This window comes from Ceratotherium simum, chromosome 13 (genome assembly GCF_057802395.1).
Source record: "Ceratotherium simum simum isolate JZ-2026a chromosome 13, ASM5780239v1, whole genome shotgun sequence".
NCBI classification, from domain to species: domain Eukaryota; kingdom Metazoa; phylum Chordata; class Mammalia; order Perissodactyla; family Rhinocerotidae; genus Ceratotherium; species Ceratotherium simum.
The window spans coordinates 29,541,955-29,568,448 of NC_141912.1; the positions used below are offsets into that span (position 1 = coordinate 29,541,955).

At 36.3% G+C, this 26,494-nt stretch overlaps 1 protein-coding gene and 2 pseudogenes across 1 annotated transcript; 1 reads left to right on the forward strand and 2 right to left on the reverse strand.

The window, feature by feature from the left end:
• Positions 1-3,571: 3,571 nt before the first annotated feature.
• Positions 3,572-11,801, reverse strand: LOC101401372 (olfactory receptor 11A1-like; annotated as a pseudogene).
• A 3,569-nt stretch (positions 11,802-15,370) lies between these two features.
• Positions 15,371-16,381, forward strand: LOC101401109 (olfactory receptor 1f45-like). Its single transcript, XM_004441782.2, has one exon. The coding sequence runs from the start codon at positions 15,452-15,454 to the stop codon at positions 16,379-16,381; it is 930 nt and encodes a 309-aa protein (XP_004441839.2). The 5' UTR covers positions 15,371-15,451.
• Positions 16,382-20,075: 3,694 nt separating this feature from the next.
• Positions 20,076-20,990, reverse strand: LOC101400842 (olfactory receptor 11A1-like; annotated as a pseudogene).
• Between the last annotated feature and the right edge of the window lie 5,504 nt (positions 20,991-26,494).

The window sequence follows — 26,494 nt, forward strand, 5'->3', positions numbered from 1 at the left end:
CAGCATGTGTCCAGAAATTATTTTGAAATGAATGATTATTTAGTAGATAATCAAAGTTGATATCTTCTTTGACTCTGCAAGTAATCCCACCTGTTCCTCAGAATCTGATGAATACAAGCATTTTTCTCTTTCTCTGAAGGTCCATCCTTCAGGCGGACAGTGGATGCCATTGAACAACAATATACTAAGGGGGATTCCACTACTGGATGTTGTGAAGGTGAGCAACAGAGGACAGAAATTCAATAAGAGTTCAGGAACTCAGTGAGGGTAACAATAATCCAGGGCATCAGTAACAGGTTAAGATATATGCCAAGTTCATTCTGTGCTTCATTGCAAGATATATTTTAGGATTCCTGAGGAAAAGAATCAAAGCCCAAATTTGGCTAGCTTGAGAATAACAAGTGAAGATAAGGGAAAACATATGGATATAGAGAAAAATTTTCCCCATAAGAATGGGTTTCTGAGAAGAACTACAAGAATCGTCTTTCTGAAGTGTCTTTAGCCTTAGAATTTTTATAAATACAGATTTTTAACTCATATTAACAGCTTATAATACCTCTGACCCAAGATGGTAAGATGGTAAAGACAGAATTATGTCTTATGAATTAAAAAACTAAAATGTATCTTGTTATTTTAGGTTGTTCATTTATAAAGATCTATACTTGTGACCTGGGATTTTGGAATCAGGACTTGACAATAACTATCACTAGTCATTTCTCATGCCTGTCCACCATCACCACAACCACATTTCTCCCCACAATCATCATTTGCCTCATCATCATTCAATACAATTTAAACCAATTCTGCAAATATATTAGAAACCTACTATGAGGAAGACATTGTAGAAACACTAAAAAGGGTGATCAGCCTTCACCATTGAAGATCTTAAATTCAGGTGCACAATTTATTATAATAACGTTTTCCATAAGAAAATTATTTTCAAAAATATTATCAGAACAATTCTATTTTAGACCATGATAGAGTAACTGGTGCTGGCCTATTCCTCCCAGCATAAGTAACTATAAAACAGAACAAAACCTATGAAGAAATTATTTTCAAGTAGTTGACAGTAGGTAATATAAGATTGCTTTCCTTAAAAGAAAGGAAGCTCCCAAGATGAGCCACACAATCACCTAGCTCTCTACGTGGGCACAATTTTCTGACTATGAGCTAAAGAAATGAAGTGCAAGCAGAGAATTATAGACAGTTCTACTGATATGAGCAAGCAGAAATCTGAGCTAATTGTGGGCAGCTGAAGCAGCTGCAAGTTGTATGGGAAATTAGAGAGGAGAGATCTGTGCAAAGGGGACCCAAAGGTACATTTGATGGGGGGAGGAGAGTCTCTGAGCTGTGACTAATAGACAGCCTCTACATATAAAGAGAAAAATCATTTGAGAGTTACCAAGGACAAGCTGCTATAGGACTGAAATGAAACAGACGATGGTGGTGAATCAGGGTTTGAGGTCAAGCAGTACCAGGAAAGTGTGCTTTTCTGGCCCTGCTGAATTGGGGAAATTTCATTAACACCTTATTACTATCACTGCCATCCAACTGAGGCACCTAATGGCCAAGTTTTAAGAGTAAAGACCACATTGTTAAGTAAGTTCTGCTCTAGGCCTAGCCTAACAAAGCCTAAAACCAAGCCCTGACAATCACCACAAGAAAGAGAAATTGGAGGTTGAGTCATGCCAAGTTAGAGATGCTTGCCAAACACTTCGGGCTTTTCATAGATCCATGCTAACAAAGCATAAAATGAAGCCTACACAAGTTCAAGATGATTCTTCTGGAATTGAAACACATCCTGGAGCTAAAACCAATGTTTCTCAGAATAAGATAACTGAATTGAGAGTTTCTACAACGTTATACATTCCCTCAAAAAATTACTAGCCATACAAAGACATGGGAAAGTCTGATGAATATTCAAGAAAAAAAGAATTCAATGAAAACTGAAGCCGATATGGCCTGAATGTGGAAATCTGCAAAGATTTTACAACTATTTAAAATATATACTCAACACATTAAAGGAAAATACATTCAAAGAAAAGATTATTCTAGGCATTAATTAAGAACTTTCATCAATGGATGGTAAAAATATTAGATGAAAAGTTAATTGAGAACTGAGAAATAGATGGATCAGACCAATGTCGCCTGAACCCACTGATCAACAGTATGAACAGCATCACTAAAAGTGAAAAAAATAAACATTGTGTGCCTCGTGATGTGATGCAATAGCAACAACATAGCAACTTTGGAATAGTCTGCCAAAAAAAGCTAACTAAGATCCAATCAAACTTCTAAATTTCAATTTATATAAAATACAAGATATAAGGATAGAAGTTAAAACCACAAGTAAACAATAAGCCTATTTAGAATATGAAACATTCTACAGAACAGATAACCCAATTTCTCCAATAAATCAATGGTATGGAAAAAAAGTGGTGGAGAGAAATGCTATGAAATAAAGGGACTAAGAAACAAAACAACAAAAAGCATACGTAAATCTTTTTATGATTCTAATTTTAAGAAATTACTTAAAGATAATTGGAGAAATTTAAATATGGCTTGTGTATTTGATGTTATGAAGGAAATATTGATAATTTTGTAAAGTATCATAATGGCAGGGTTGACATGTCTTTTTAAAAATGTCTTTATCAGTCAGAGAGCATACCAAATACTTACATATGGAATGTGTACTTACACAACACAACATCTACACAACATCTGGGATTTGTTCTAAAATTTTCCAGCAAAATAAAAAGGAACTGTAGGTTGAAACAAGATTGGCAAATGTTGATGTTGAAAATGGATGATAGCTACATGAGAGTTCATTCTGCTACTCTACTTTTGCATATGTTTGAATTTTTCTACTGTAAAAAGTTAAAATGAATAAGTAAAATGCATTCAGCTTTAAATTTTTATAAATATGTGTATCATTAGACCTGGCAATTCAACTACTAAGAATTTATTGTAGGAAAATCTGGATGTAAAAGAGATTTGTATAGCAAAAGAATCGAATACAACTAAAAATTCCCAAAAACAGATTATTTGAACATATGATGTTTAGCCATACTGTGAATCCAAGAATAAATACGTACATACTTGTTGCTTTAGGATGAAGCTCATGACTTAGTGTTCTGTGGAAAACCATATTACAAACTCCATGATATACCTTGTTATGTATATATACATATATATTATATATAATGAAATTCTGAAATATATAATGAAATATATATATATATATATATATATATATATATATATAATGAAATGTCCCATTCAACAATAGTATAGTCAATATTTCTATGTTCATTTTGGTGTTGCTGTTTTTATCTATTATTCTATACCAAATATTTATGGTCTATTGAACAAAGAAATAACAGAAGCTTAAAATAAATTGTTCAAATCTAGAATTTGAAAATTGTTGCCATTACCATCTTCACTTTTAGAGAAACTATAGAAAGGTTAGAGGGGAATGTTGGAATAGAAAAAGGTTGTTCCTCTCCAACCAATCTTGGAAGACTTCCCAATGGAGATAATTCCAAAATAAAATTTTTAACATCCTTCATCTTCAATCAAGTGTTTCAGTTTACTTATTGTAGAGAAGCCTCCTCAGTGCCTGATGAACTTCCTTGATCTGAAGGGTGTAGATAACAGGATTGAAGATGGGGCTTACCACAACGTAGAGCAGAATAAATACTTAGAGAGGAGGTGGGAGTGAATAGCACAGGGTACAATGTACAAGACCATGAGATTTCCACAGAATGTGGACATTACAGCTAGGTGGGAGGAGCATGTGGAGAGAACATTTCTCCTGCTGACCCAGCAAGAACTCTCAGCACAACCACTATAATCCAAGCATAAGATATCAAAATCAGTCCAAAGGGAACAGTGAGGCCAACCACAGAGAGAATAAATATTATCACTTGGACCACTCTGGGATCTGAACAGGCCTGGCTCATCAAAGGCATGAAGCCACAGTAAAATTAGTTGATGTGGTTCGGGCCACAGAACTTCATCTGGGCCATCAGGGCCACAACCAATCCATCTACCATGAAGCCAGAGAGCCAGGCTATGACCACCAGCCGCAAGCACCATCTGGGCCCTACCAGGAGTTAGTAGCAGAGTGGGTAGCAATCACCTGGTAGTGATTATATCCCTTAATAGCTAGCAGGAAGCATTCAGCTGTGCCTAGAGAATCAAAGATAAAGAACTGGGGCAAGCAACCAGCCACAGAAATGGCTACCTCCTACAGGAAGTCCTCCAGCATTTTCGGCATTACTTTATAAGTGTAGAGATTCTCAAGGAAAGACAGATTAGTCAGGAAGAAATATACGGATGTGTGGAGCCTCTGACAGCTAACCATGGCCACAATGATTAGCATATTCTCTATGATGATGGAGGCATAGACACCAGTGACCACAATAAAGAAGGGAGACGCAGCTCAAGTATGTCATAGAAACCTAGGAAGACGAATTCAGTAATAGTTTAGTTTCCTAGGGAGACAGTTTCTATGTGGACCTTGGATGGAAACTTGGATGTTTCTGCTTGGCAGTGTTTAGGGGAGAAATTTTAGTGTGTCATGATATCTCCTACACCGAGCCTAAGATTAGTAGAGCTAAAACAAAAAGGATAAAAGTGAGTCTCCAAAACAAGAATCACTTACATAAGTCCTCATCTGTCTCCCTTTTCAATTGCTTACTCCTTCCCCAACTCCTAGTCTTACTGCATTCCTTAATTGTGCATATTCTTCAAGGCTCAAGAGAGTTTATCTGAACTCACAATTTCAGTCTTTCAAAGCCCTGTGCCCTATTAACTCAATCTAAAAATCTTTATCCTATGAATTCCACTATCCTAATCTGTATAACCAGTCACAGCCTCCCTCATGAGCACCAGTGTAATATTCTCCAAATGCCTGTTGGACATGTCTCTTCATCAGCTCAAAATCAGCATGTTTGACAACAAACTCTTTTATCTTCCCCAAGCACAATCAACTCTGCTATGAGTGGTTTTAAAATTATGCCTGATACCCAAGCTTAATATGTCAAAGCCATTTTATTTTAACACTCTCTTTCATTCCCCATCCTCCAATCAATGAAATTTCATCAACTGTGTTTTGGACAATTCTTATATATTCATAGAATCTGATAAGGGGTTAGTATCCAAAATATACAAAGAATGTATACAATTCAATAGCAAAAAAAGCATATTAAAAAATGAGCAGAAGAACTGAATAGACATTTTTTTTTTCCAAAGAAGACATACAAATGGCCAACATGTACATGAAAGGGTCCTTGACATCAGAGGAGTGCTATTCACCATAGAAATGAAAATCAAAACCACAGTGAGATATGACATCACACCTGTTAAAATGGCTATCATCAAATAAACAACAAATAACACGTGTTGGCCAGGATGTAGAGAAAAGGAAACCCTTGTGTGCTGTTGGCAGGAATGTAAATTGGTATAGCCACTACAGAAAACAATATAGACGTTCCTCAAAAAATTAAAAATAGAACTATCACATGATCAGGCAATCTCATTTCTGGGTGTACATCCAAAGGAAATGAAAACAGGATATAGAAGAGATATCTGCACTGCCATGTATATTGCAGCATTATTTACAATAGCCAAGATATGAAAACAACATGTGTCCATCAACAGATAAATGGATTAAGAAGATGTAATATATACATATGTAGAGAAAATATTTGCATACCATATATCTGATATGGACTAATATTGAAAATATATAAGGAAATCATACAAATCAATAGCAAAGAAACAAATAACTTGATTTAAAAATGGGCTAACAACCCTAACAGACACGTCACAAAGGAAAATATACAGATTCAAGTAAGCATATGAAAAGACGCTCCACATCATGTGTCATCAGGGAAATGCAGATTAAAACAACAATGAGATACCACCATACATCTATTAAAATGGCCAAAATTCAGAACACTGACAACACCAAATGCTGACAGGAATGTGGAGCAACAGGAACTCTCAATCATTGTTGGTGGGGATACAAAACGGTACAACCACTTTGGAAGACAGTTTGGTGGTTTCTTACAAAACTAAACATGCTCTTACAATATGATCCAGCAATCATGTTCTTGGTATTCACCCAAAGGAGTCGAAAACTTATGGCCACAAAAAAACCCTGTACACAATTATTTATAGCATTTTTATTCGTAAATGCTAGAACTTGGAAGCAATCAAAATGTCCTTAAGTAGGTGAATGGATAAATAAACTATGGTACATCCAGGCAATGGAATATTATTAAGCACTAAAAGGAAATGAGTTTTCAAATGATGAAAAGACCTGGAAGAACTTTAAATGCGTATTACTAAGTAAAAGAAGTCAATCTGAAAAAGCTACAACCTGTGTGACATATGGTTGCCAGGGATTGGGGGGGGGTGATGAATAGGTGGAGCACAGAGGATTTTTAGAGCAGTGAAATTACTGTTTATGATAGTATAATGATAAATACATGTCACTATACATTTGTCCAACCCATAGAATGTATGACCCCAGAAGTGAACCCTAAATTATGGACTTTGGGTCATTATGATATATATATCAATGTAGGTTTATCAATTATAACAAATGTACTTTTTGGTGAGGGATGTTGATAATGGAGGAAGCTATGCATGTGTGAGAGCAGGGGATGTACGGGCATACTGGGTGCTTTCCTCTCAATTTTGCTGTGAACCTAAAACTGCTCTAAAAAAATCTTTTTAAAAAAATAGGCAAAGGACTGAATAGACATTTCTCGAAATAAGATATATTTATGGCCAACGGGTATATAATAATGTGCTCTACTTCATTAATTATCAGAGAAATGCTAATGAAAATCACAATGATATATCACATTACACCCGCTAAAATAGCTAAAAAGACAAAAGACAACAAATATTGATAATGATGTAGCGAAAAGGGAATCCCTGTACACTGTTGGTGGAAATATAAGTGGTACAGCCATTATGGAAAACAGTATGGAGGTTCCTCAAAAAACTAAAAATAGGACAGCTATATGATCCAGGAATCCCGCTTCTGGGTATATATTCAAAGTAAGTAAAAACAGGATATTGAAGATATATCTGAAGTGCCACGTGCTATGAATGGATTGAAAAAGTGTAGTCTATAGTCGTGCTTTGCGTAAAGCCATTTTGGTCATGACAGACCACATATGTGAGGATTGTCCCATAAGATTAGTACTACAGATCCTAGGTATGTAGTAGGCTATACCATCTAGGCTTGTGTAAGTACATTCAATGATATTTGCACAACAATGAAATCACCTAACGACTTCCCTGTATCCCTGTTAGGTGACTGTATGTATACAATGAGATATTATTCAACCTTAAAAAAAAAGAAAACCCTGCCATTTGAGACAACAGGGATGAACCTAGAGGACATTATGCTAAGTAAAGTAAGCCAGGCACAAAAAGACAAATTCTTCATGATTTTGCTTATATGTAGATTCTAAAATAGTCAAACTCAAAATTAGAGAGTAGAATGGTGGTTGCCAGGGGCTAGGAGGGGGTGGAAATGAGGAGATGTTGGTCAAGGGGTGCAAAGTTTCAGTTACGCAAGATAAATAAGTTCTGGAGATCTACTGTACACCAACGTGATTATGGTTAACAACACTGCATTGAATACTTGAAATTTACTAAGAGGGTAGATCATAACTGTCCTCACTTCCAAAAAGAAAAAGAACAGAAGGACAGTGGTAAATATGTGAGGTGATGGATGTGTTAACTTGATTGTAGTGATTATTTCACAATGTATACATACATCAAAACATCACATTGCACACTTTAAATATGTATAAATTTTACTTGTCAATTATACTGCACTACAGCTGGAAAAAAAGAGACATATCAACCAATCACAATGCATGAACTCATTTGTATCTTAATTCAAACAGATTATTGAAAATTTTTCATAAGAACTGGAGAAATATGAAAAGTGATTAAATATATTTATGATATGAATTATTGTTGAATTTTAGGTGGAATAGTGATAATGATGTTTCTTTCTTTAAATTGCCCTTATCTTTTTATATATACATAGCAAAAAATTTACCAGTGAAATGGTAAATCTCCCCATTTCCACCTCCTCCTAGCCCCCGGCAACCACCACTCTACTCTCTAATTTTGAGGTTGACTCTTTTAGAATCTACATACAAGCAAAATCATGCAGAATTTGTCTTTTTGTGGCTTAGCATAATGACCTCCAGGTTCATCCTTGTTGTCTCAAATGGCAGGGTTTTCTTTTTTTTCAAGGTTGAAAAGGGTTGAATAAAGATGATGTCTCAGATATGCTTCAAAATAATTAAAGTTGGGGAGGTAGTAGTTGAATGAAATACCAATGAAACAAGATTTTTGTCTCTGTTTGTAATTTTCTATAATAAGAAGTAAAAAGAAATAAAATTAGTATCCAACATTACCCTTCCACAATATGCCTAAAGTGGACATTCATTATTTGTGTCCTAACATCTGTGAACATCCTCACTACAATGTGATTATTTCCCGGGTTCCCCCGTAGCTGAGAGGAAAAATGGGAATAAGGTTCTACCAATCAGAAATAGCATGCATACAGAACTCAGACTTCTCTGCATAGGACAGAGGAATCTGGTTCTTCTGGGCATCAGCGACAGATCTAGAATTTAGTCTCAAGTGTTCTAAAAGCTGAATAATTACGGCACTGATATTTTCTCCAGTGTGGCCTTCTCAGTGTTCCTGAGTCTCATTCTTGGCAGGATAACTCAGAGTCTGACTCTCTTTACTTCTGGGCTACCTGTAAGCAACCAAATATGATTTAATAAATAATTATCAGCTTAAATTGGCCAAGATGGATTATGTCGTTCACAACTAAGAACACACCAAGAAAATTCACTCTCCTTTTCAATGAGTTACTCCTTGTTTTAGTTACACATAGTTACACATACAAACACACACACACTGGATGTGTGGAACCTACATGATTTTTAGCATAAACATCTGGTTTATAAAACCTAGAGGATTCTCTTTATCATTACAATGGCTCTATCTTACCCAAGAGACTCAACCTTCAAGGATCAGTTTTGTTGAATAACAACAATTGGCTTCTAGGCCTTCTCACAAGGAGTGAAAAATTGTCTTAAAAGCAGTTGGATAAGGATATAATTCTGGCTGGTAAACTAAACTGATCCTACAACTGAAATCTCTAGTTATATCTTTTTAGTCTTTTATTTTCACCATTATCACTCTTTTTCTTATCTTTTAGCCTCATATAATGGAAGGAAGCCTTTGCTTGTATTTGCTCATGTTAGGTGAAATATCAGTAGGTACCTGTCATATTTTCCCATAACATTCTTCATGAAGTAATTGCTTTGAATGGATTTTTCCTCTCTTTCTGGATCCTAAGTGTCAGGAATAGAAGAAAAACAGTTGTTGACCCAGCTTAGCCTTTTATGAGCCAGAATAATTGCTATCTGATCTTTCTTGGGTTTTTGAGAACATCCTAACATTCATATCATCTCTCCTTCACCTCTGTAAGCACAGTATATGTGGAGATAGTTTAGAATAGTTCTCTCCACCTTCAATCCACCATCTTTCCACTTAAAGAGATTGGAATGCTAAAATTCCCCTGAGGGAAGGGTTCTGATTGAAAATTAGGTTCCACCAATTAGATACACTTGCATAATATTTGTAAGGTAGAAGTAAGATTGGCACCATTTTTCCTCGGCTCTTGGTTATTGCTGCTAATGAAAAAGTATAGATTACATCTTACTTCCCCACTTCAGTAATCCAGACCCATTCTCCTGATTTCTGAATGTGAGAAGCCCCCGCAGCGTCCATGGCAACAGCAGTATCAGCAGCATGTTTTTGATTCCAGCATGGTGCCAATAATAGCTCCAACATGGTGTTCCCCCTTATGTATCTGGAATACTCTGGAGTCATGTCAAGGGACCAGTCTAGAATCTACTTATTCAGCTCCTCCAACAATTTTTCAAGCACTTAATTCCCTACATTAAATCTCTTCTTTTCTTTATTCTTTCACTGAGACTCAACTAATATGCCTTAACTTTTACATGACTAGTTGATGGGCGGGGGCCGGGAGGTGATATATGCATCCTATCATAAAATGTCTACATTTTCCAAGAATCAGGCAAAAAGAAGTTTACTTATGCTCCTGAAATTCTAAGTGACAGCTCCAGAAACAACCTCTCTAAGAAACTAGACAGAGGTCTCTAGCCACTTTAAGAGATAGCATTTCCTCATCCCAGTCAGTTTTTCTATCTCTGCCTCAGGCTACCTTACAGATAGCAAGTTAAGGAGCACAACTATCAGATGTATTTCTTTGGTCACCATTTCCTTAACCATGGTCCCTGGTCTCCTGAACAGCCTGCCATATGTCTGTTCAAAAACTAGTAAAGTGGAACAGCAAAATACAACAGTTTTAACTGTTCCAACTAGCAGGGCCTGAACCACTCATATACAATCAACTGATATGGCCTTGGCTCATCTCTCTCACAAAGGTGAGCCTTTGTTTTTTACAAACTCTAGAGAAGAAAAGTTTGAAAGGTTTGTGTTCAATCAAGCTGAGCCTGGGGAAGTGTTTCTCTTAATCTACATATGACCATTTCTTTTTTTAATTTTTATCAAAGTAAAGTAGGTATGTTTTTCTTTAAAGCTGTGAAATAGTCATGGCAGAAACTACTAGTATCCACCAGGTATTTATCATCTCCTCTTTTTTTAGTTATAATTTTATTTGAGGAGTCAAAGTGACCAGCTAAAGGATTACATTTCTCGTCCTCCCTCTCAATTGGTTAGAGTCATGAAATTAAGGCCCGGACAATTAGATGTGGAAAATTTTTTGCCTGGAAAACAGCATGATTACCAAAACTAATGTAGCTACAGCAGTTGACCTTGAGGATAAAAGCCATACACTCAGGACAAAAGGAGCTTTAACTATTATGATCCACCACATCTTCACCAGACTACCTCTGGATTTCACTTGCATGAGAAAAACATAAACTTCTACTTGTTTAAAACTCTGTATTGGCAGTTTCTAATAGCTAAATGTGATTTATATTTGAATTCAGCAAATGATATACCATACAGCAATTTATTAAAATGGTGAATATTGGATGAGAAACAAGGAGGAGGAAAGAGGTTGGAACAAAATCTCTCATTTGGATAGAATTAAATTTGAGAGGCCTGTCAGATATCTAAGGGTAGATGACATACAGGCAGTCTGAATATCTCTATCTATATTTATTTTAAAAGGGCTACTCAAAATGTAGATATCTGAATTGGAGTAGTTTCTATTAAGGGTCATGAAATGTCATGGCCATATGTCCACCTCTTCAAGTCATTCTGACTTAAAGACAAAGAGCAGTAACTAGAGACAAGTTGTGAGTTTTAAGTAATCTTTCGGATCTTACTTCTAAGTCATTGTTAATATTAGACTTCTGCTTAATTATTGATTTTATTCCTTAACACCATTTACAGGCAATTTTCTCAATGGAAAATTCCTCCAGATTTGTGAGTTACACTATCTGTGAGTTACTCACAGATAATGAATAACTCTGGGAACTGGGTTGCCAAGGCCAGCAAAGTTTCCTAATGCAAGCAAACCCCTTCTAGTCCCAAGAGAGATGAAGATTGATAATGCTCAGCTCCCAAGCTACATCTTCTCTACCTTCAGACGTGGTCTCAGCAACGTAGGCAAAGAGTCTGTATTCTCTGGACTGTTCCACCTGCTCAATAAGAGCATTGGATAGAGTACATATTTCTATGGTCATCACTTTGCTGGAGATTAGGGAAGCCAGTAGGTAGGTGTGGAAGGTAGCATTTGACAAATAGAGGAGTGGGCTCAGATTTCAAAGTGGAACATAGTGAATGGAAGTTCAGCACTTAGGGAGCTAGATCTGTATCTGTTTCCAAAGCAATATGTAAGTCAGTCTAACTGTAAGAAATATCTTACACAGTAAAATTTCTAACAGATATTCATGAGGACGTATCTAGCAGAAGGTTAAATATATGAGTCTAGGGTTTAGTAAAGAGGATGGAATTGGAATTGAAGACACAATTTAAGAATTATCTGTTTATAGATATTTAAAGCCTGGGACTGAAAAATACAAAAGAGAAGAGGTTCAAAAGTAAATAATAGGAATGAGAAGGAACCTGTCAAGGAGACTAAGAAGGAGTCATCAGTGAGATCACTGGAAGAGTGTAAAGGGTACCCAGGAGAGTGTAAAGGGTATCCTGTTAGCAAGGAAAAGAAAGTGTTTGAAATAAGAATAGAGGAATCAACTGTGTTAAGTCATGTTGAGAGATCAAGTAACTTAAGGACTGAAAATTGAACTTTGACATTGACAAGAATGATTTCAGTGGAATGATAAGGGCAAAAATTTGATTGAAGGGGGTTTAAAGGATCCTGGAAGGTAAAACAATGAATTTGGAAAGTAATGGACAATGAATGATGGAAACAATTAACTTTTTGAAGGATTTGTCATAAAGAGCAGAAAGTGGAGGAGTAGCTGGAGAAGGCTGTGGGAACACATTAGGATATTAGGATATTGTTCATCTGAGGCTAAAATTTTAGATATTTAGGACCTCACAATTTTAGATAGTTAAGACCTTTTATATTTTAGATACTGAAATATTATTCAGAAAAACTTAGTTCTTAGCCACTCCTGATCTGAGATCCAACATGAACTATATATTTTCCAGGTGAGTTACCTGGAGGTCAATATAATAGTAGTGAGATTACTCAAGCAAAATCATCAAGAAGATCCAACCTGGGAGAAGATATACAAATGTGAGAGGTATGTCCATGTCTGAGCTGAAGAAAGTACTCTTAAGAGTTAAGGAAGTAAAGGAAGCCTTAATCTTGTAGAAGGGGAATCCTCCAGTTTCCAATTTTAAAAAACCTACTAAAACAGAATCTCTTGAGTAAATCCCAGAAATCTGTGACTTAACTAGCTCTCCAGGTGAAAGTTTGAGAAGCTCTTTTCTCAGGTAATAAAATATGCTCTGCATAAAGAGGGAAAAGATTACATCTTTTTATCCTAAATCAACTATCCATTGGAACATTTAAAGATTACTAACAACTAGGAGGTAATGAGTGTATAAATGGAAAAGAAAAGGAAACTGTGCCACATAATCAGAAAGCAGTCATTGAACAATAATCCTTGGGACAGACCACGTGCTCAACTTTTTGGCTGGTGCTATAAAGAGCTTAAAAAACAAACAAACAAAGAAAACGTGCTTCGTATTCTCAAGGTATTTACAATATAATTAATAACAGAAAATTTATATGTCATAAAAATTAAAAAAAACCTCCAGGCAATATTCAATTAAGGGCTAGACCATCCTATCTATATATTCCAGAAGATATAAAATAATGACAGATAGAATAGTCTAGAAAAATGGTGGTGAAGAGGGTAAAAAAATTTTTTTTGATGAGGAAGATTGTCCCTGAGCTAACATCTGTGCCAATCTTCCTCTTTTTTTATGTGGGACACCTCTACAGCATGGCTTGATGAGTGGTGCATAGGTCCATGCCCAGGATCTGAACTGCAAACCCTGGGCCACCAAAGTGGAGTGCACAAACTTAATCACTACACCCCAGGCCAGCCCCAAAGAGGGTAAAATTTTAACTGAGCCTTGAAGTTTTGGTAATATTTGGGTGAGGAGGAAAGACATCAGGAGAGAAGAGGAGCAGAGGTTAAATTCAAGGACAGTAAGTGTGTGAAGGCAGAAATGAGCACATTCTGGGAGCTGTGAGGTGATCAACCAAAAGAAAAAGGAAACTGAATGCTGATGAGCAGTGGGAAATCATATTTTGTAGGTGGCTGGGTCCAGAGGTAGAAGCTCTTGATAACCAGGCACAGATGGGCATAGGTGACGCAATAGGAAATAAGATATTAAAGGTATTTGAGCAAGGGAGAATCAGGCCAAAAGCAGAAAGTTGTACAATTTCTGGAAAATGATTTCAGCACAAATCAAAATAATTAGAATAGAATCAATGAAGCCAGTTAAACTGCTGATGAAATAAGCTGGGAGCGAGTTGATGATAGAAAGTCCAAAGAAGGTGACTGTGAAAATAGTGAGCAAGAGACTGAAATGAGGAACATTTTATAGGAAAAAAAAAGTGTTATAGCACTACTCTGGATTTTAGGGATGAAAGAAACAGATGACTCAGTTTCCAACCCGTATGACTAGAAGAATATTTGGAGGAAAAAATTTTGTTCATAAAATGTTGAAATGGAAGGAGACTACCTGGTGGAGGGCGGGGGGGACAACATATTGCTCTCTCCTGTCTTTGGTCTCCATTAATTAATTAATTCACTTATTTTGTGACAAATACTTACTGACTTTTTTATGCCAAACACTGAGGATACAATGGAGAAGAAAACCAGATGCAGTCTCTACCACAATGCACCTGATGGCCTTGTAAGGGAGTCCAACATTAACTAAATATCTTAAATAATATTTAAACAAAATAAATATAAATTACATCATCCATATTACGACTGTAGTAAATTCTATGAAGGTGCTATGATAGCATATAAAAAGTAGGCTTGACTTAATCAAAGAAGCAAGGAAATATTTCCCTAAGAAAGTCACCAATCGATCTGAGATTGCAAGGATGAGCAGGAGTTGGCTCAGAATGAAAAGAAGGAACATGGTGCATGTGAGGCAATACAATGCAGCTGGAGTGACTGGTGAGCAGAGAATGAGTGGACTGTGGTTCAAGAAGAGGCTGGTGAAATAGGTCAAAACACATTGAGCTTTGTTAGACATTGTGTGGATTTTTGTATTTTCATAAGACTAATGGTTCTCCAGACACCTATTTTTAAACAAATAAGAGACGTGATCAGATTTTCTTTTTTTGAAAAGATCACTCTGGCTACAATGTAGAGAATATATTGGATGACGCAAGAATGGGCATATTAAACCAGCTAGGAGGCTAGCAGTGTTCCAGTCATCAACAACAGCTTGAACTAGAGTAATGACCATGTATATGGATAGAAGCATTTACTGAGCTTCTACTATGTACCAAGAAGTAAGCTAAATACTGAGCTGCAGTTTCTGTCTTCAAAGACTCATGGTCTTGTGATGAAAACAGATTCATAAACAAGTAGTTATATTATCCCATGACACAAATTTTAAGAGAAACTATACACTTAAAGAACTCCAGGAAGCCTCTGTTGTTTCATTCATTCTCTCATCTTTGTGCCTCTTCACTTAGACTATTGTTTATAAAGTCCAAATCTTGTCCCTTCCACTGCTATTTTAGTTTCTTTTCTCCATTCTTCACATTGGTGGTATAATGAAAACATATTGCCAAGAGACAGGACAGGCTCCAGTTACTATCCACTCAGTCCCTGATGGTGAGTTAATCCTCTTCATGCTGATTTCTCTCTTGTAGCACACCTAGTCCCAAATGAACTGCAGCAAGAACCCTGACTTTGTCATCTCAGGGCTGTCCAGTGACACAGAGAAATGGCAGTTCCTCTTTGGTCTCTTCTTGGTCCTCTACTTTCTGAGCCTCCTAGGGAACTTGCTACTTCTTCTGGCCATTGGTGCTGATATCCGCCTCCACACTCCCATGTACTTCTTCCTCAGCCAGCTCTCCCTGGTAGATCTCTGCTTCACTACCACCACAGCCCCCAAAATGCTGGAGGATTTGTGGACCAGCAATGGATCCGTCTCTTTCTCCAGATGTCTGACCCAATTATATTTCTTTGCTGTTTTTGCTGATATGGACAACCTGCTTTTGACTGCCATGGCTATCGACCGCTACACTGCCATCTGTCATCCTCTGCACTATCCACTGCTAATGACTCCTTGCAGATGTGGGCTACTGGTGGGTGGGTCATGGGGAGTGGCCCACTGTGTCTCTCTTGTCCATGCCCTGTTGCTATCTCAACTGTCTTTCTATACTAACGAAGAGATTTCCCACTTTTTCTGTGATTTTGGCCCACTTTTTCAATTTTCTTGTTCTGATGCTCACCTCAATGAGGAACTGAAGTTGGCTTTGACAGGGTTTTTAGGAATCAGTCCTCTCCTCTGCATCATAAGTTCTTATGTCCATATTTTCCATGCTGTAGCTAGGGTTCCATCAAAACAGGGGAAAAAGAAAGCCCTGACCACATGCAGCTCCCACTTCTCCACGGTCATGCTCTTCTACAGCACAGTCTTTGCCACCTACCTGAAGCCCCTATCAACTTCTCACTCCTCTGGGGAACTGGTTGCTGCTGTCATGTATACCCTGGTAACTCCTACTCTCAACCCGTTTATTTATAGTCTGAGAAATAAGGATGTGAAGACTTCACTGAAAAGAGTTCTGGGCATAGAGAGTTTGTGGAATTAGGAATAATCCCCATAACCAAGCATTTTGGGAAAAATCCTTCCCTACTTTACCACTGCATTTACAAAGTGAGTCAGTTAACACCAAGGCTGTCACAGAGCATTATATGATATATTGGAAAGAACACTATACAGAAATTAGGAGAACTAGGTTCTAGGTCCCACTCAAGGTGTGAGTTTATTTATACACAGTAAGTTTCAATAATATTAGTGTTAGAAGGCTATTAAAGAACAGCTAATCCAATCCAGTTTTAGGTATATATATATATATATACCTAAATGCTGTGTGAATACAAATATTTTTCTTTTTCTCTGACTGTCCATCCTTCAGCTGGACACTGGATGGCACTGAACAACAACATATCAAAGAGTGATAATATATAAATGCTGATGAATATACATAAAATGTAATTATTATATCAAAAATTATATCAATATGTCAAAGGGAATATAATATATATTACATTATAATATAATACATGTAATTAGGTATTTCACATAGATATAATGTACCTGAGGGTGGATTGTATGAGCTGTAACACTAATATTATTAAAACTTGATCATCTATTGCTATCACTACCACCATTTTGATTACCATTGCCATTTCTAGCAGTAGTTTAATAACAAAGATCCTCACCATCAGCTTTACTATAGTCACTACCATCTTTGTCAACAGAGTCACTATACAAATTACCATCTTCAGTACTATTCCCATAAATTCTACTGGTAACATCACCATGAGTAAGAGAGTGGAAACTTGTTTTTCCCCTTTTAATGCCTCATTTTCAAAATGTTTTATCTATTTGTGTGTTTGTGCTATATTTGAAGGAGTCTGCAGAGATTCTACCAGTCATTGCTGAGAATTGAAACACTGGCAATAATAGGATGATTTTTAAGAAATATTCTTGTTTATGCTTAATAGAATTAAAGAATATTTCCCATAAAAGTTTGTGTGTGTGTGTTTTCCACACCAGCAGTAAACATTTATTGACTATTTACTATGCACTGCTAATTTTTATGCATGCAGTTTTTTTTATTTACGTAAAATTGGTATTTAATATTATGTAAGTTTCAAGTGTACAACTTTATAACTTGACATCTATATACACTACAAAGTGATCACCACCAAAAGTCTAGATACTATGTATCACCATACAATTGACCCATGCAAGTTTTATTCATAACTTCTGTTTTGCAAAAATAGAGTATCTATGTATCAGTCAAAAACTGGATTCTTCTTTCTGATATAGATTGTCAAAGATGCAGAGAAAAGATTGATTGCATTGTATTATATACAGAAAATGCACTCTAACCAGTTCTGTCACTATTAGTCCAGCTTGTCTCTCTATATATATCATTCACTGTATCAAAGCAGAGAATATGAATTATGTTTCTCTGTGCTATCCTCTATAGTTCATGCTATTGTACACTGCACATTGTGGACTCTACGTACCTGATAATTAATTCTATTCAGGAAAACAACTCTAGCTACATGGATTAGATACAGCCCTAATTTAGAAGAATAACCCTGATGAAGCAGCTGGAGGCTACAGTATGAGGCGTTAGAGTGCAGGAAGCTGTTGCTCCGGGAGCCCAGAAGTACTTTTGAATTGGGGAGAGGTCTGTAAGCTGTGACTGATAGCCAGACATGTGAAGGGAAAGACTATTTGAGACTTAGCAGGGACAAGCTGCTACAGGATTGAAATAAAAAAAAGTCACGAGTGGTGGGGCACAGCTTGGGGAAGAGCAGTACCAGGAGAATGTGTTATTCTGACTCTGCTGAACTGGGGAAATCTCATTAACACTTCATTAACACCACTGCCATCCAGCTGAGACACAGAATGGCCAAGCTTTAAGAGTAAAAACCACATCCTTGAGTAATATCTGTTCTACACCTGGCTTAACAAAGCCTAAAAACAAGTCCTAACAATGTCCACAGGGAAGAGTGAAACTGGAAGTTGAGTCAAGCCAAGTTAGAGAGGCTTGAAAAACACCTTGGGCTTACATAGACACACACTATTACAGCATAAAATCAAGACTACTCAAGTTCAAGTAGATTTTTCTAGAATTGAAAAGCTTTCTAGAACAAAAACTAGCATTCTTCAAAAAAAATAACAGAATCTAGAGTTTCTACAATGACTGATATTCACTCAAAAAATTACTATTCATATAAACTCATGGGAAAATCTGATCAATATTCAAGAAAAAATAAATCAATAAAACTGAATCTGATGTGACCCAAATGGAGGAATCTGTAGACAAAGATTTTATAACAGCTATTTAAACTTGAAATCAGTGGTCAATGCTATGAATAGCACCACTAAAAGTGGGAAAAACAAACATTGTGTGCCTCATGATATAATGCAACAGCAATAACATAGCAAACTTGGTATACTCTGCTGAAAAAAGTTAACCAAGATCTAATCAAGCTTCTATTGAACTTTCAATTTATATAAAATACAAGATATTAAGGATAGAAGTAAAACATAACCACTAGTAAGCAATAAACGTAATTTGGAACATGAAACATTCTACAGGACAGATAACCCAACTTCGGCAATGAGTCAATGGCACAAAAAAAAAAAAATGTGAAATAAATGTACTAAGAAACATAACATAAGACACATCGTGTGAACCTTGTTTGGATCCTAATTTTAAGAAATTACTTAAAGATAAATGGAGAAATTTAAACATTATATATTTGATGATAAGAAAATATTGATAATTGTGTTAAGTATCATAATGGCATGATGGACATGATTTTTTGAAATGTCTTTGTCAGTTTGAGAGCATACTAAATACTTATATGCGGAATACATCCTTACACAATTTATACAACACAACGCTTACACAACATCTAAAACTTGCTTTAAAATTTTCCAGCAAAAAAAAAAGGAACTGTAGGTAGTTGAAACAATATTGGCAAAAGGTTGATGTCAAAGCCAGATAATAGCTACATAAGGGTTCATTACGCTACTCTCTCTACTTTTCTGGATGTTTGAAGTTTTCTACAATAAAAAGTTAAAATGAATAAGTAAAATGCATTCAGCTTTAAATTTTTAAATATATACATATCCTTAGACCTGACAATTCATGTGCTAAGAATATATCAAAGTAAAATATGGACATAAATGATGTTTTTATAATGAAAGAATTGAATACAACTAAAAATTCCCAATAATAGAAGATTATTTAAACACATCATGTTCAGCCATACTATGAAACCCAGAAGAATAAAAACGTACATACTTATTGACCTTGAAAGATGTTCATGACATAGTGTTCACTGGAAAACTAGATTACAAACTCACCGATCCAACTTGTTTATGTAAAACAAAAATCTGATGTCATACAACAATAATATAAATAGCCAATATTTCTAGGTTTCCTTTGGTGTTACAGTATTTGTTGAACTATTTTTCTATATTAAATATCCATGGCCTATTTAATAAAGAAATAATAGAATTTAAAATAAAATTTGTAAATCTAGCACTTGAAAATTGCCATACCACCCTCTCTTTTAGTGGAACTACAGAAGGGTTAGAGGGCAACAACAAAATAGACAAAGTTATTCTTCTCCAAACAATCTTGGAAGACTTTGCAATGGAGAGATCTGAACTGCAAAATAAAATCTTCAACTTCCTCTTTCTTAAATCAAGTGTTTCAATTTCCACACGTAGAGACACCTTCTCAGCGGCTAATGAATCATCTTATTCCAAAGAATGCAGATCACAGGATTGAAGATGGTAGTGACCATAGTGTAGGGCAGGGTAAAGATCTTGGAGAGGATCTAGGAGCGGATAGCAGAAGATGCAATGTACAAGACCATGAGAATTCCGTAGAATGTAGATACTACAGGTGGAAGGAGCATGTGGAGAAACTTTTCAGCTGCTAACTCCAGCAGGAGCATCCAGCACAGCCACCACAATCCAGGATAAGAAGTCAGAATCAGTCCAAAGGGAACAATGAGGCAGACCACAGAGAGAATGAATAATGTCACCTGGGCCACTCTGGGATCCGAGCAAGCCAGGACCGTCAAAGGCATAAAGTCACAGTAAAATTGGTCAATGTGATTGAAGCCACAGAACATCAGATGGGCTATTAGGGCCACAACTAGTCCACTTACCATGACGCCAGAGAGCTGGGCTGTGACCATCAGCTCCAAGCACCATCTGGGTCACATAAGGAATGGGTTGCAAAGTGGGTAGCTGATCTCCAGACAGCAATCATTTGCCATGACAGCCAGCAGGAAGCAATCGGCTATGGTGAGGGAAGAAAAGATATAGAACTAGCACAAGCAACCAGCCACAGAGATGGATGCCTCCTACAGGAAGACTTCCCACATTTTTGGCACCACTTTACAGATTATCAAGAAAGGACAGATTACTGTAGAGATTTTCAAGGAAAGACAGATTAATCAGGAAGAAATACATGGTTGTGTGGAGCCTCTGGCAGCTAACCATGACCACAATAATTAGCATATTCCCTATGATGATGTAAGCATAGAAGACAGTGATCACAATAAAGAAGGGAGATGCAGCTCAAGTATGTCATAGAAACCAAGGAGGACAAATTCAGTAATAGTTTTGTTTGCTATGGGGACAATTTCCATGTGGACCATCCAAGTTTCTGCTTGGTAGTGTTTAGGGGAGAATTTTTAATGTGTCTCTATATCTTCTATACCAAGCCTAAGATTAGTAAGACTAAAACAAAAAGATAAAAGTGAGCCTCCAAAACAAGGATCATTTACACAAGTCTTCATTTTTCCTCCTTTTTAGTTGCTTACTCCTTCCCCAACTCCTATTCTTCCCTGCATTCCTTAATTAAGCTTACTTTTCAAGGCTCAAGAGAATTTATCCAAAATTACAATTTCAGTCTTTCAAAACCCTTTACCTTATTAATTCAATCGAATGTCTCTATGATATAATAAATTCCACTCTGTTAATCTGTATAAACAGTCATATAGACTTCCTCATGAGCAACCATGTAATATCCTCTAAATGCCTGCTAGGCATATCCCATCATAAGCTCAAAATCAGTATGACTAAAAACAAACTCTTGTCTCTTCCTCAAGCACAATCAACTCCACTAGAGTGGTTTGAAAATTATGCCTGAAACCCAAGCTTACTATATCACAGTCACCTTTATTTCAACACTCTCTTTCATTCCTCATTCCCCAAACAGTGAAATTTCATCAACTGTTCCTTGGAAAATTCTTATGTATTTCTTCCTCTCTATCCTATGCTTATCTTAGCACAGTGTCCCACAGTTTGGCCTTTTAGTTTCTAGTTTTTTCTTTCCCTTATCAAAATAATCTTCCTTAAATACTGGCTTCACCAGATCATTCAAGATTCTATGGCAGAAATACGACAAATGATAATGTCACGGGAAGTGCAGATGCTGTGGGAGCAGTGAGAGACCAAACTCATACTGGAGTTGTGATGGGATAAGGGGAGGGCAAGGGGAAACAAAGTCAGAGAAAGTTTCCTAAAGAAGGTAGCAAGTAGGCTAAGTTTTAAAGAAGAGGAAACAATTAGCCAGGCAAAAGACGAGGAGTAAAGAGGACATTCCAGATAGGAGAAGCATATGTGAAAGCAAAGATGTGTAATTGACATGGCACTTTGAGGATCCAAAAATGAGTCTGTGTACCTGTAGAGAAAATCTCACATGCTATCCAGAGAGATGTGTTTTACACTGAAGACAATGAAAAAACATCAATGTTTGGGAGCAGAAGGGAATGATATTGAAAAAAATATATATGTAAATGTAGATGTAGATATAGATATAAACATGCAGATACATACAAAATCTCGTCAGTGTTTTCTCAAATTGTTGAATTAATAAAGGAACTTCAAAACAGTTAGAAAGTAATTAACAAAATGGTAATAGTAAGTCTTTACTTATCAATACTTTAAATATAAATGGATTAAATTATCCAATCAAAAGACACAAAGTGGTTTAATGATAAAAAAGCAAGATCCAGCATTATGCTTCATACAAGAGACCCACTTTAGGAAACACATAGGCTGAAAGTGAAGGGATGGAATAAGATATCTTATGTAAATGGTAACCAAAAGAGAGCAGGTACGAATTTGTAATCATACAAAATACACTTGCGTGATGCAAAATAGACTTTCTGTCAAAGTCGGTCACAATAGACATAAAAGATTGCTGTATAACGATAAATGAGTCCATTCATCAGGAAGATATAACAATTATAACTACATTGGAGCACTTACATAAAGCAAATATTAAAATAATTAAAAGGAGAAATAGACAACAATACAACACTAGGGGACTTCAATACCCTATATTCAACAATGGATAGATTACTGGATAGATAATCAATAACGAAAGTGGATTTGAGTAAGAATATAGAACGAATGGACTTAACAGACATATACAAAACAGTCCCACCCACAGCAGCAGAATATAAATTCTTCTCAGTTAAACATGGAACATTCCCCAAGACAGATCACATGTTAGGCACAAAACAAGTTTTCATAAATTTAAGATGATTGAAAATATATCAAGTTATCTTCTGACCACAATGGTATTCAAACTAACAATGGTAACAGGAAGAAAAATGGAAAATTTTTAAACATGTGGAAATTAAACAACACGCTACAACCAATGAGTCAAAGAAAAAAATCAAAAAGGATATCAAAAAGAACTTTGAGGCAAACAAATATGGAAACACAACATACCGAAACTTACAGGATGAAGCAAAGCAGATCTAAGAGAGAAATTTATAGCAATAAGTGCCTACATTAAGAAATAAAGATCTCAAATAAACAACCTAACTTTACACCTCAAGGAACTAGAAAAAAAGAAGAGCAAATTAACCCCAAAGTTAGCAGAAGGAACGAAATAATACAGATTAGGGCAGAAATAAATGAAAAAGAAACTAGAAAGACAATAGAGAAGATCAATGAAATTAAGAGTTGGTTTTTTTGAAAGAAAAAAATTAACAAACTTTTACCTTGACTAACCAAGAAAAATAAAGAGTCCTCAAATAAATAAAACTATAAATGGAATAGGAGACTTTCCAACTGATACAAAAGAAATACAAAGGATTATAAGAGACTACTGTCAGCAATGATACACCAACAAATTGGATAACCTAGAATAAATGAATAAATTCCTAAACATACAACCTACCAAGACTGAATCATGAAAAAATAGGACATCTGAACAGAACAATGATGCATAAGGAGATTGACCAGTAATCAAAGCCTTCCAACAAAGAAGCCTCCCAACACTGAAAATGCTGGTTTCACCGGTAAATCTACCAAATATTTCAAGATTTGACACCAATTCTTCTAATGGTCTTCCAAAAAACTGGAGAGGAGGGAACACTTCCAAAATCATTTTACATGGTCACTATTACTCAGATACAAAAGCCAGAACACTACAAGAAAAGAAAATTACAGACCAGTATTTCTGATGAACATAGATGCAAAAATCCTCAAGAAATACTAGCAAACCAAATTTAAGAGCATATTCAAAGGATCATAACCGTGAACAAGTAGGATTTACCCTTGGCATGCAAGAAAGGTTCAACATATGCAAATCAATAAATGTGATACACCACATTAACAGAATTAAGGATAAAAATCGTATGATCATCTCAATAGACGAAGTAAAAGCATTTGACTAAATTCAATATCCTTTCATGATAAAAACTCTCAACAAATTAAGTAGAGAAGGAACATATTTCAATACAATAAATGCCATATATGACACCCTACAGCTAACATCATACTCAATGGTGAAAAGATGAAAGTTTTTCTTCTAATATTATTTAAAATGTCTACTAGTGAAATAAGTCAGACGGAGAAGGTCAAATACCGTATGATCTCACTCAGAAGATAAAAACAACAACAAACAAACACATAGAGACAGAGATTGGGTTGGTGGTTACCAGAGGGGAAGGTGGGTGGGAGGAGGGCAAAAGGGATGATTAGGCACATGTTTGTGGTGATGGAATGTAATTAGTCTTCAAGTGGTGAACATGATGTAATCTATGCAGAAATCGAAGTATAATGATGTACATCTGAAATTTACCTAATGTTATAAACCAGTGTTACTGCAATAAAAAAAAAGACACACACACACACATATCATACAATCCAGCAAAAAAAAAAAGTTTACTTTTCCCTTCTTTATATTGAAATATAATTTTGCACAAAGGTCTATTTATTTTTAGATTTCAATCACATTTTCACATCAGTGTTATTTTTTTAATAATTCCAGCCAACAGTCAGCACTAGATTTGGTCCAAAAGCTTGGAGTAAAAGAGAGAGAGCCTGGTCTGCCCCTCATAGCCCCTCCTCTTCCTGTTCCTTTTATTCTGGTATTGGGGAGGTGAGGAAGGAGAGGAACAACATGCTGGTCAAGTTGCATCCTCTTCTAGGTTGGTGGTAACTTCTGCTCTAGCTCTTTGTGTGATTAATTTAGTCAAGGGTGACCAGTTCTCCTAAGCCTAGGCCACCTACTCAACTTCATCTTGCAGCTGACTTCCATCTGGTGGCCTCATACTAAATTCTTGATGTGCAAAATTCTTTGCCCAATGATCCAGTATAGCCCATAATATCATCTTCCTTCACAACCCTAACTCTGGGGCCTATACCCATGGGTGGGATCCATCTCCATATCCCTGGGAAAGCAGTCATTCCAGGAAGCAGGGTCTGTCTTACCCCATCAGAAAGTCATAGAGGTGAATAGCCTGTATACACAAACCCTGCTTTCCCTACTAGAGTTCCCACCTCTTCCATCCAGCCCTCCCCTTAAATGAACTAGAGACTGAAGATGGTGGAGAGGTAGTCCTGTTTCTTCTAACATAACCTCACAGCTATCCTTGCTGGAAGAGAGCAGGCTGTCTCAGAAAGTTTGAATCTAGGGTGAGCTCTTGGGAAATAGGAAAAAACTAGTAAACTTAAAACTATACTTTTATAGACACATGGTGTCAAACAAATTTTGCAGGATCTGAAGAGGAATGCTAAGCAAGAGAATTGGAACCTGATATAATATGTTATAGGGAGTCATTGTGCGTTAAGCAGGAGAATGATAGAATGAAAGTTGTGTCCAGAGAAATCCATCTGGCAGGGAATTTAGGACACTTTGAAGGAGAAAGAAACCGGATAACAGTTAGGAAGCAGCTTCTATGCTGTATCTATTAATTCCTCAACTCCACATTCAGTTTTTACTGCTCTGTCTTCCAGGCAGTATCCTAGGCTCTGAGAATCCAACCATGAGTAATATAGAGCTTCTGCCTTTGAGGAGTTCAGATCTAATAGTGGAAACATAGATATAAAAAAACATGTCATGAAGCATTTTGGTAAGTGTCATGAATATGGACTAGAAAAAGTGCTGTAAGGAAACACCCAGGATGAGGATTTGACTGTTGAGAAGCAAATAAAGATTTCACAGAGGAGGTCAAATTCAACATCAGTCTTAATGGACAAAAAGGAGATTTTAGGGAGCGAGGAATAGAGTGTTTGCAAAGGCATGGAGACATGAAATGAAAACTGTGAGGAGTTCCATATAGCCATGTTACCAGAGCTTGATGTGGGGGTTATGCATGAGACTGAAAAGGTAGGTGGGGTCCATATTATGAAGGATCTTACATTCTCTACTAAGGAGTATGGACCTGATCATCTAGACAGCCTGGTTTATAGAAACACTGGAGGCCTCAGAACGACAAACACCTGGGTTTGAGTCATGGTTCCACCTCTTACTAAATACTCTGAGTGTCAATTTTTCATCTATGTCTTGAAGACAATAATACCTATTTTGCCGGCTTTTTGTGAAGACTAGATAGTACATGTGGGATGTACATTAAACATATTTATACCATAAAAAATGTGAAGTTCCAGAAATCTCCAAAAATTATAATTACTATGTTTCAGTAGTATAAAATCAATAGAGAATTTTAAGCATAGAAATAGCATGAAAAAACGGGAAGATTGATAATTGAGAATAACGTGACTGATTAGTTTCAGAGAGCTGTTGCATTAGTCAAGGTAAATGATGATCAGGATTTATTTTAAATTGTTGCAATAGGAGCAGAAAAGAGGGACCAAATTGAGAAATTTTCTGGGATCAAATCAACAG